At 40.5% G+C, this 12,502-nt stretch overlaps 2 protein-coding genes across 2 annotated transcripts in view; both read right to left on the bottom strand.

The window, feature by feature from the left end:
- TSPAN13 (tetraspanin 13) overlaps positions 1-3,429 on the bottom strand; it is a 27,295-nt gene extending 23,866 nt beyond the window's left edge. The window contains exon 1 of the mRNA XM_031554043.1: positions 3,253-3,429. Within this exon, the coding sequence (XP_031409903.1) occupies positions 3,253-3,429 (177 nt within the window). The remainder of the gene's footprint in view (positions 1-3,252) is intronic.
- Positions 3,430-9,101: 5,672 nt separating this feature from the next.
- Positions 9,102-12,502, bottom strand: part of BZW2 (basic leucine zipper and W2 domains 2) — a 32,014-nt gene continuing 28,613 nt past the window's right edge. The window contains exons 10-11 of the mRNA XM_003207112.2: positions 11,205-11,327; positions 9,102-9,556 (exon numbers count right to left, since the gene is read on the bottom strand). Coding sequence (XP_003207160.1) covers positions 9,528-9,556; positions 11,205-11,327 — 152 coding nt within the window. The 3' untranslated portion in view covers positions 9,102-9,527. The remainder of the gene's footprint in view (positions 9,557-11,204; positions 11,328-12,502) is intronic.

Raw genomic sequence — 12,502 nt, 5'->3', positions numbered from 1 at the left:
AAAGAAGGAAAGAAAGAAAGAAAGAAAGAAAGAGAGAAAGAGAGAAAGAAAGAAAGAAAGAAAGGAAGGAAGGAAGGAAGGAATACTCCAGGACTCTGATTTTAAAGGGAAAGTTTGTTTCAGAGGTCAGCCTTCTGAAAGTATTAAAAGAGGCAAATACTCATTTAATCGATTTATAAACAGTCCTTGGGATTTTCTGAAGCTCTTATCTTAATTGTAAGAATTGCCTTTTTCAGCACATTTAAAATCCTTTCTGAATTAAGATGATAGAGGATTAGGATAAGGATAGTTTGTTGCTGCTAACGTATTAAAGAAACAAGCGACCGGAGGCTGAAAATAGCAGTGTAATGGCATTTTGAATGGTAACACTTCAAAGGCTTGATCCTAAGCTCATTCCTTCTGTCTGAGGTCAGAATTCAGGGACGTCCCAGAACAGGCTGATTTCAGTTAAGTGTGGAAGAGAAAAAGGCAGAATTCTAGACACAGGCAGCTGAACGGTCTAATGCTTCCTGCAACCAAATCAGAAATTCCTGGGTGCCCTTAAGCATAAGGTATTTGTGCGCCTCTCTGCAGGTGCAGGCTTGCTGCAAAGGCTGCCTCTTGGAGACAGTGCTCTTTCTGCTCAGCACCAGCAGGAGGTGGGGGGAATCATTCAGAACAGCATGGTGTGCTGGCACCAGATCCCTGTGACATTCTGTTCTTCAGGTTGGAGATAAAACCAGCAAACTTCAGTGCTAAACATAAGACAAGACCTCTGAGATTAATAAGACAAGTGACTGCCTAGGACTAACAGTAGGGTGGAAGCAGTGAGGAGTATAAGCAGTTTTCAAATTAATTGCTGTTTTTATTGGTTTTATGTTATGTCTGCTGCAGGTTCTCATTATCATCACATCCTAAAGATTTCCACTTTATCAGGTTCAGGTGGAAACCATCACCGCTTGATTTGGTTTGAAGAGGAAAATGAGTACCATGCACTGCGTGCCTTCCGAGGTGATTCCCTGGGAGCATTCCCAGAAAGCTTTAAGTAATCAAGCATCATATGCTAAGGAGCATAAATCTAAAATGTTTATGGGGAAATGGAAAAGCGGGAAGGCCTGAGCAAAAGGCTTTGTGCTATGTGAGCAGATGAATGGGGAGAAAAGCTTTGCATCTCAAATGAAAATTCCAGCATGTACACTTGATGTAAGCTGTGTAAGTGCTTGTCATTGGGTCTGTCTGTTGGCTGTGTCCCTGTCCATGCTTGTTGCTGTGCCTGCCACAAAACCATGAGAAATACAGGTTGGAAGGGACCCCAGAGATCATCACATTCGAACTGCTGCTCAAAGTAGGGATAACTCTTAAGATGAAACACTGTGACAGGCCTTCTCTAGGCCAGTATCGCAACTTAAAGGTGTAGATAATAAAAAAACAAATTGAATCCTTAGTCTAAGAAATGCATGTATTTGGTTTTGGGGAAAAAAAGGAGCCATTGCATTTGAGCTTTACTTCATTCTTTCAGCTGCTCTGCGTCATGCTCCAGATAAGCAAGTTCATTCCAAAACACACCCAATTGATTTTTAATTTCTCAAGGGCGCAAGCTGCCAATGAATTCTGTGTTCTTCCCTAGCACAAGGCCATTTGCTTAATAATAATCAGTGAATATATGTTTTTTGTTGTTGTTGTTTTTGTTTTTGTTTTTTTTTTAATCAGGGTCATGACAAGCTGAGAAATAGTAGAAAGGGAGAAGGCAAGCAATGCACAGGAAGATGTGCAGCCCTATATACATCATGCATTCAGAAGGCAGAGCAGCCCTTTTTTTTTCCCATATGCTTTCACATGCTGATATTTTCTTTGACTTTCTGCTCATCACTTGTGAGAGAATGGAGTTGCTTGGCCCAAACAGCAATCACCAGATGAAAGAAATTCACAGAAAGAGTAGAAAGACTGAATGAGAAATCATAGTGTACCTGTGTTCTGTTTTCTTTGTGATTTCTGCAAGGCACAGGCAACACGCTCACCCTGCCCCACTACCTTGGCTTACTTACATTACAGTTAGCTGCTCTCACATTGTGATGATGTGAGAATCTCTCAGAAACAGGAAAAAAACAGCATAGTTGTGAACAAAATCTTGAAAATATGAGCAGCAAATGGCTCAGAATTCAGAAGGTAAATTTAAAGAACCCAATTTCCTTCATAATATCAGTCTTAAGCTGGTGACATTACTCATTTAGACGTACATTTTGAAGCAATTAGTACAGTAATAAATACTCGGTCTCTGCCCCTTGCAGCTCATCTTTCTTTAAAATACCTCCTTAATAGAGACACTGAGCTTCTTTTCTTGCAAAGAGGAAACTTACAGCCATGTGCTGCTAATAAGCTGAACACAGTACTTTTAAGTATGCATAAGGAGCATATAGAAAAAAGCGACGGCTGTTTCCTCTCGTTAGCCAAACAATCTGCTGCTGCCAGCCAGTTCTGCTTCATATCCACCATCATCTGTGTGCAAGCTGGGAAGCAGTTCCATCATCTGGCCTTCTCCCTTGCAAGTACTGAATGAGTATCTGGCTCTTATAGACTCACAGCAACAAGAGTGCTCAGGAGTATGGTCATCTGTTAGCACAGCTTTCAGTGGTCTTCTTGCAAGCAGATGAGGTTAATAGTGTGCTAAGTGCCTAGAAACTACCAAAGAGAAGAAAACACCTCTTACAATTTGCTACTTGGAGAATCCGCTGACACCCAGAGTTCGGGGATGAAACTGCAAGGTCTTGCACTTATTTCAAACTCATTTCTTCACTGTTGAGATGCTTCTCAGTAGTGTACAATGTGTACCTCTGCACATTACAGGCTAACATAGCAAAGAAAGACAGCTGCTGAGCAGTAAGTCAGCATAATTAGAGCTTCAGTAACTTCCCCCAGACTGGAAGGAGTTTCTGCATCCTGGGGGAATACGTGGTTTCCCATCGTTCCCATTTCATGGGGTAGAGTAAGTATCCTCGAGAATTCCAGGATATCTCTGTGTTTCTGATATTCTAAGTGATTTCTTGAGAGAGCAGCAAGCATTAATTTTATCATACAAACAAAATCACATTTAAATGTGACCTACAGCTCAGTTCAGACCCTCCCATTGTTGGAGAGCTTCAACTGGAAGGCTATTCCTCTGCTGTCACTCTCTCCTTCACGTCTGTGGTGTTTCTGTGCTTTCCCTGATTTTAATTTTAGAGAAACCGAATTTGTGCTTCATGATTCTTCCCTTGACACGGGACAAAGTTGTACTTTTCTTTCTCTCTGAGGATTAGTATTCCCAAGAAGGCCGCGCTTTTCCTCTGTGCCATTTTCATATTCAAAGTCAGTGTTGTTTTGCAGCATCAGCACCACCCTGTGTTCCTTTTCAGTCAGTAGCCTGAAAGCTGTCAGTGGATACAGATGTCTTCTGCGCTCTGTGGAAACCATTTGGATTCTGGGCTCATGAGAACCAGTTGCTGCAGCACTTCTTTACTAGAGAAATTCACATGCCTTTGATTTATCCATGCTGATCTTTCTTGCCCATGTCTGATTCTTGCCTTTCCTCTGTCCTATTTAAATTTAGAAGTGTACAAAGGTGATTTTGAACCCAGACAGAGCATAAACAAGTGCTGTTTGCTTTTCTAGGCTTTCAGGGGAGGACTGTGTTATTTAGGCTTAAATGAATCACTCAGGCTTGTGCCTGTAACATTTGATCTGTATTTTGCCCTTAGAACTCTTCAGCTAAAGGAGCACCATCAGCTGCTGTTTCAGGATGGATTCTCTAAAGAAAAAAGATTTCAGGTACAATGACAGCCACCAAATCACCACATAGATACAATGACACACGTTACATAAATCGCTCGACTATAACCAGTTATTACAAAAATAACAGAACTAGCCACACAAACAAAGCTAAGGAAACGTGAAGGAAACTGAATCTGAGTACGGACAAAAGAAGTTGAAAGCTGAAACAAAAGGAAATAAACAGAGATAAAGTTACTGTAACAAGGCTGTGTGGCGTGACTGTAAAAGCAGCACGTGAGTGAACCTATGTGGTGAAGAAGAGACAGCCCATGACCTCGATTCACACAGCTCTTCCAAATTATTTCCGTTCTTCTTTCTGTGTCCTATGCTGCTCTCAGGAGTAACGCTGGGTGCTCCTTCTCTCTCTCACTTGGCAGTGTTTCCCGGCGTTGACTTTTCCCCTGAGAAAACACAGCCCTCTTTGGGATCTCTAGAGGATGTATCCATACAAATCTGATCACTGAGGGTATTTTTGTGTTTGACACAGATTTTCCAAGCAAGGGACAAAGTGTGCCAACAGATGAGGTCCATGTGCTCAGCTTCCCCTGGGCCCTGCCAGGGGCTGCATGCATGCTACAGGGACACTAAGGGGAGGCCAAGGCAGTGCTCCTGCCTCAGTCCTCCCAGCAGCTGGCAGAGTCAGAACCTGGGCTGAGGGACAACATGCTCCAAGTCTTCTCGGAAATGTGGGCCAACCTGTGAGGGTGAGTTACAAGAGTTACTATAGGTGAGAAGTGATCTGACTAGGAGCAAAAGATGCTTCATATTTGATTTGTTCTTCTATGGTTGATCTTATTTTACTTTATTTTATTTGAAGGGTCAGAGGCCGTATCCTTGGATACATCCACAATACTGTTTTATTATTCCTTCTGCTAAAATGTATGGTTGTCAGCATTTTGCAAATATCTCAGCAATAATTAGTAACGATATGGAGAAAATTATGTTAGCTTGTCAGAAAGCTTCATCAGGGAAAAATAAATAGAAACATCTCAGGCAGCTGATATACTGAAGGAGTGCAACACAAATGTATATTATCACTACAAAGTAGCCATGGTGTTGTCATTTATTTGTTCTGGGTTGTTTTATTTATTTTTGTATACTCTCAAAAATCAGAGAATGTCAGAGAAATAAACCAGGTTTATTTTTCCCACAGCAGATCCTCAGTTTGCAGTTTCTTTGCAGTCCCATAGGCTGAATTGTGCTGAGTGGTAGGAAGGCAAATTCTTAAGTCCTGTAATGCCACCAATTGAAGTGCTGATGCGGAGTGCAGGATGCAGGGGCAGTTGTTAATGTTGAACTGTTAAATGAGATACTTAAGTGGAGGTGAATGAGCTTTTGGCACCCAGAAGCCATTTGAGTGACAGATTCAAGTACCAAAATGCTGCTGTCAGCTTATGGCTGTGTCAGATCAGTGGCTGCAGTGCCAGCCCCTTTCTTCCTGCTGACTGGGAGATGGTGGTGGAATCTGGGGCGGACAGCAGGGTCTCTGCCTAGGTGCAGGCATGTCCCAGATACTGAATATGGAGTGTTTTTAAGAATTATGTATTTTATTTATCTTTCAAAGTAATGTTCAAAAATAGTTCCCTATTTTCAAGTATTTCGATCAGACCATTAATGGTCAGGGCATTAATCAGAAATAAGTTAGACTTCAGGGTATCTATTGACTGAACATATGCACCCCTTCACAAATACCTGCTGTGTTCATAAACTGTTAAATATCAACAGTGTAGCAGGCCATTATTTCAATATATAACCAGTGGATTAACATGGATTAACTCAATTGCAAGCTGTGCATTTTTATTTTAAAACAATACTACCAGGTGGAGGAGGAGCCCACTCTGTGTAAGGCCGTGGTGCAGTTACACAGAAGCAAAATACTGTATCAGTGGCTCTCAGATCTCTAAGGAGGGCTTTAACTGAGAAGACCACGAAACCTGATTCACTGAGTGCAAGTAGAATACATTCCCTCTCCTGCAGAGCACTTGTATGCTGGAAGATTGTTTTAAAGCACTACCAATGGCTTTTTGCTTTCATACCCCAGTATGGTCTCAGAAGAGAGGACCAGAAGGGGGGAATCACCTTCAAATCCCAATTTTAAAGCGCATTCCATTGCAGTTTACTGCTGAGTAAGAGAGATACAATTCTGGTTCCACTGACATTTCAAAATTAAATGCTGTATGTTACGTGAAACACATTTTCTATAAAGTTATTTTCATTTTAACTTCAGATTTGAATAATATATTTAATGACGACTTCTCTGGAATTACTAGAGAACTTTTCCCTAGCAGAGAAATACTAACCTAAAGTTTGTGTTGAAGAACTGCTTAGCATTGGGATTTTTTAAATTGAGATTTGGACTCTGTGAAGACTCTTATATAAAAATGCTTCATCTGAGAAGTTGCAGCACCACCTCTGCCCAGATCCTGTTTCAGTTTTTTTGCAAAGCCCAATCATCACATGTATTTGTACTGAAATTCATTCTGATGGTAGAAGTTCTGTTTATAGTTGCACCTTCCTAGTTGACCTTCCAGCATATATTCTAAATACAATTTGAAAATACGCAAGTCCACAGGTAAACTTATCTCAAACATTAAGTTGGGAAAACTGCTGTGTCAACGGTTTACGGGCTGGTTCGGCCCGGTTCCGTGACTAGAAGGGCGGAGGGATCCGCGGATCCGCGCCCCCGGAAAAAAAAGAAAATAAGGGACCCCGAAATAATTGAAAACAGTGGCAACAATCTGAGGTAAAACAAAGTAATTTACTAAATATGGTATCAACAGAATTTTATAAGGAGAGAGAATGTGAAATTGATAGTGGATCGGCCTTACCACAACGCTGAGATGAGAAGCGCAGGCAGAGAAGCGCAGGCGAGAAGCGCAGGCAGAGAAGCGCAAGCGAAGCAGCGCAGGCAGAGAAGCGCAAGCGAAGCAGCGCAGGCAAAGAAGAGAGCATCAGGTGACCTTGCCAGGAGTTATATCTCCTCGTTGACCGCAAAGCCCCCTGGGGAAACGTAGCTGCTCTTCTCCTCTGGACAGGCACCCGGAACTTGAGCATCAGCAGTCAAACCCCCAGTGCATTGCATGATGTTATGATGTGGAATACCGATAATGAAAAATCATGAAACCATGACATGCTGAAAAACAGAAATACCCAGAAAGTCCAAGCAAAATTATGATATGCTTTGTTGGGGGTGGACAAGCTGAAAGGAGCTTCCAGTAGCTAAGCTTTAGACATAGACATGAACACTGGAGATGCAGGGTGCTGAGACTTGTATGACTGAGAACTTGACAACTCCATCTGACACAGGCCCTTTCTGACCCCAGTGAAGTCTATGCTGACTGCTAGTGTAGGGCTGCAGATGGCTCCTCCCCTCGGTCAGAAACACAAGTCTCAACGTGGTCAGTGGTGCCATCCTGAAAGAACATTTATCTCTGACCCAACCACAAAGAGATGGAGACAATCACATCCCACAGCTGGGATGGGTGCCTGGCTTGTAGGAACAAAGCTTCAGTGAAGCACGGCCTGCTGAGTGCAGCAGAGAACTTTGTCTGCGTCTGCCATACACTGGAGGCACAGATGCATTCACAACTAGCCAAGCTCTATCAGAAAGCAGCATTTGCTAGTAATGTTTTTCCTTTCCAGCAGATGGCTCAGGCAGCCCACAGCCAAGCACGTCTCAGCAGCCTATGGTGACCTCACCCACAGGTGTACGTTATTGTGTCCTTTGTGCATTAGTCTAGATTGGCTCCTTTGAACTGAGCCTGAGTTTTAAATTACAAGGAAATGTAATTTTACACACACCCAACTGAATCTTCATGGTACCTTTGAAAAGAACAATTCTGAAAGCAAAACATTCCTAGCCATAGCAGCTCTCTATCATTAACAGATCGATGCTATCACATTGCAGCTGCACTGAAGAGATCATCCCAGGTCAGCAGCGCCTGGCAGATTTATCTTCTGTAATAAAAAAGACTGAACTGGAAAGCATCCAGTTAATTCATCAATTCTACTTTTAATACGACTGCCCTACTGTCTGCCCAGCACTGCTACAAGTTACTGGAAAGATCCACATAATGCACATCCTCTTTCCAAAATCAATACCTGTACAAAAATAAATATTGTTCTAGATGGAAAGCTGGCATTCAGCAGTACTTCATTTCTGCTTGATGTATGCTGCTTCCTGTAAAACCAGATGCTTATTTAAAGCCACATGATCTGTGACTTACCACGTGCTGACTTTTCCCATCAGAAAAATCTACACTGTTGGATAGCTTCTTAGTTTCTAATTACAAGATACACCATTTCATTAATTAATTATGCTTTCATGCTCCCTCCCCCGTAAGTACATAAACCTCCTCTTTGTAGTCCTTACCAATCCAATTGCTCATTTATCATAAAGGGAATGACACAGAGCATTTTAAATAACACTTTCCTCAAGAGAAGATGAAGTGGAATGATGTGATGCAGGCAAACTAATTCACTGCCCCAACACACAGCAGAGGGAGGAGCAAAGCAGAAGATGACTATGCTGAGTAACTTGGCCTGGGAAAAGTGAAATGGCAGCAACTGCCATCTGATGGACTGCTGTATGACAAAAAGGTGCAAACCAGGAGACTGTGCTACACAGGACATCACTGCTCAGCTCACATCTGTGAACTCCAGCAGCTCTGATGGAGCATCAGGTGAGCATTCCCTCAGTGTCAGATCTCCAATTCTGGGCTTAAGGCTTGCATGTGTGTACAACACTGTGCACTGGCTTTGTGTAAACAACATCCTAGCCAGGTCTCAGGCACTGGAGTTGTAAATTACATCACATCAAGGCATAAGGGAATATTAAAGAAAGCAGGATGGAGCTCTTGGAAAGTCTATACATTCATTTGCCTATTTCAGTCAAATGTCTTGTACTTATACCTGTGTGATGTTACAGGTTACATCTGATTTTACAGTGTCTTCTAGTCACACACATTTTCAAATTAATGCTTCTAAAATCAGGTGCTTTTTCCTCACAAAACTTAGTCATCATCAATACCTGAGTGCAGTCTGTACTGAGAACACCATATTATTCTACTTATTTGCATTTATTTATTTTACAAGCAAAATTAGGACAGCAGAGATTTGTTTCTTTGCACTGCTGCAATTAACTGAATATATCAGCAATTGCTAAGGGATCTCATTTGTCCATCGATGCCAATTAACTATTGATGTTGATTTTGTGAATGAGTATGAAAACCATTTAACACTCTTGTGTGTAATTTTCACTTGAGGAACTGTAAAAGTTTGGTGTGTGTGTTACAAATTCACCAACACCACAGAACTAAGATATAAAAGCCATTTATTCAAAAAAATGCGGTGGTGTCAAATCACATACACAAGCCAATATTGAGCTACAAACACAGACCAAACAGTTCTATAAACAGAAATTGGAGTGTTCATTACCATAGTACCTGAAAAAGACCGTTAATAAAAAGGAGTCCATAAGTATTTCATTTCACTTTTCTTATATGGCTCCTTGATGAATGTCTTTGCCTAAGTTAGAGTACAATGAGCCAGAGGTAGAGTCCCAAGAAAAGCATCTAATGCCTCAGGGCTCCATTAAAAACCTTTATTCTTCTAAACAAAAGGAAAGCCTAGCCTAAAATTTTCTGTATGACACTGAAGTAAAGCCTCTTTGCTTGAACATTATGGCATTCCCAAGCGCATTTGGCATTAACCTAGATTGAGTCTGTGCTTGTTGAACCGTCTTAGTTCTCCTCCCCTTCAGATTCTGATTCTAGAAGAGAAGAAAGGTATTTCATGTGGGTTGCACAAGAATAGTTATGCAGTTCTATTAAAAAAATAACCAAATATCCTTCCAAAATTCAAATGAAGGTTTTCATCACATCTAGTACCTCGTAGGGAAAGTTAACAGATTACACAGGATAAATCGAAGAGCAGCAAGATTCAGAAGGTCAGGTTCTACATTGTTACACTCTATAGGATAGTTCTTGATTGTTTCAAGTTACCTGTTACTATGAGTTTCACTGGTTAACATTTGTGCATTCCTTCCAATTTAGGATTCCTATTCCATGATTCTTTAATTCTAACTCACTATGAATTATTCTGTTCCTCATCTGCAGACACAACCAACGACTATCTGAGCAGAATTTAATAAAGAATCAGCATTATTTTCTCGCTCTTTTAATCTCTCCAAATAACCTGTACTGCTACCCTTTTAACTATTTGCTCTGCAAATATCAGTCATTATCATCACACAACATATTAGTCTACAGCAGGAAATACAGATTTCCTGCTGTACAGATTCCTTATGTAATATAGCATTAAAAGCAACTTATAACTATGAACACAGTGTTTTTGCCACCTAAAGCTACTTTGCATCATATTGTATTTTTGTGCATTCACCTGACAGGAAAGGGCCTGTAGACAAAACATAAAATGTTGGATCAGATTTATCAAAGCAAGTATTATCTGCATATTTTAAGTACAACACTTTGTTTTTAGTACTACTGGGCTTTGTAATTAAGTACATCTGTGAGATGAGCTATGCAAAAAAGGGTAAAATAAAGAGGAACAGAAAGACATACAAACAGAAGGGGAAAAATGCTTAATTTGACCAAGATAGTCCACACTTGGTAGTCCAAAGTGTGAAAGCAGTGTGAAAGGAGCTACCATTTTTGTATTTCTACATGTATATGTGAATTACTAGTCTTACCTGCCCCTTACAATTACTATGTATTCCCACTACGATTCTACTAGAATCTACATCAAATGCATGCAGATGAACACTAATAACTGTATCAGCATCTACTACTCATGGATGGATCATTCCAATTGACGGGGATTTCCTTTTCAAGGCAAAATGATAACCTATTTGTACAGTATAAAGAAAAACAGTTATCGACCAGAGAAAGCAATTACTCTCCCCAAGAACTGCTTTAAGGCAGTAAACACAGATCATATATCTTAGCCTGAGCTTTCAGATAGAAGGAATTTCAACTGCATTGGCACGGGCAGACTTCTGTTTGTGCACTCAGTACAAGCGATAGTAGCAAAACAGGTATTGATACAGAAGAGTGCTAGCCATAGTGAGACAGCACAGGCACATCAGCACATTTCACACTCACATGGTCATTTGGTTATGTAAGTATAGCTAAATATTCTTCCCTTCCTGTAGAAGCTTTAAGAATATATCTACTGACAACCAGTGCTGATGATTTAAGGAGTTATAAGAACAACTTGAATTAACAGGCAGCAAGCGTTGTTAGCCTTCAGCATGACTGCAAACAACACGGAGCAGACACGTCTGCTGCTTTCCATTCCAAGTCTGCATACTTGATATGCCTAGCACAACTCAAATATGGGAAAAAAGCTCACATTTGATTTGCCAGGAGACTACCATATTTCTTTAAACATATCCATACCTTCTTCAGCATTTTGCAGCCACTCGACAAACTTCTTCATCTGGTCAAGAAAGACGCTTTTGCCTTTAGCAACATGTGCTTCTTTATACCACTTGAGAATTGCCTCTTCACTCAGAACATCAGCTGAAATAGAGATAAGCGTTCGTACAGTCAGTATCTATTTTAGAAGCTAGGAGATGGTGGAAGAAAGATACTGATTGTTGGTTTGGGTTTTTTTTTTTGGTTGATTTTATTTTGTTTTTCAAAGGCAGCAAAAAATAAGTTAATATGATCACAATGGAACAAGCTTTGCATTAACTACACTAGGCTTCAACTACAGAGCATTTGATGGACATTAGGGATTCCAAATGCAGCAAAATGTGTTAGACTTAAAATCGAGTGCCAGATATTACGCTTCTGTAAAGGAAAGTTCTGTGCTCGTCTGCTTTAAGTGCACCACAGAAGGTGGTTGATTAGAAATGTCAGAAATCAGCCCGCACATATTAGAAGTCACCACAAGAACACAATCTTTTTTCTTGCTGTTGGATCACACAACTGTGCACAGTTTTAGAAATCTGAAGTAACAGATACCACCTGATTGCACAATTTAGAGAATAGGGATTTTTGACATCATTATCACCTAAAGCTTTATAAAATGCATGAACCAAAAAGAGTAAGACCACCATTCATTCAGACTGCTCATTTTAAGGGAACTGCTCAGATGGACAGCACAGCTGATGTTTTTGTCAAGTAACAACAACAACATAACTGTCAATGAGGGAACTTGAGACTGAATAAAATTCAAAATAAAGAAATCCTAACAAACAGCAAGCACTTATTGTTTGCAACAGATGTAAATTTAGGTCTAGCAACAGACCTCTAGCCTCGAGAACAAAGCTTCTGTGATCCAGCCAAGCCAAATATCTCAGAAATTTATGGCTGTGGAGACAAAATCTGGGATCCACAATGGCATTTTGGCCGTTACATAATGCAGGGGGAAAGAACAAAAAAAAAAAAAACAAACACAAAACTGTATTTGTTCTATAAAAAGACTAAAGACAGCTTTCTGCGTCTCATTAAAATTTCCATTCTTCTTGTCTTTGAAGAAAATTACCCTTCCTTGCTCTGCAAAATCAATACATTTATTTTGAATGCTTTCCTGCTTCCTCAAACTCTTTGGTATCATCCCACCAATTTGGCATTCATTTGCTTAAATGTGGACTCTGACCACCAACTTCTTCTGTAGCCTATAGGTTACAACAGATGTTGCAGTGAAGATAATGTAGCAAACTGAAATAAATGACACCAAAACTCTAAAG

Source organism: Meleagris gallopavo, chromosome 6 (assembly GCF_000146605.3).
Source record: "Meleagris gallopavo isolate NT-WF06-2002-E0010 breed Aviagen turkey brand Nicholas breeding stock chromosome 6, Turkey_5.1, whole genome shotgun sequence".
NCBI classification, from domain to species: Eukaryota; Metazoa; Chordata; class Aves; order Galliformes; family Phasianidae; genus Meleagris; species Meleagris gallopavo.
This window is presented reverse-complemented; position numbering and strand designations above follow the sequence as displayed.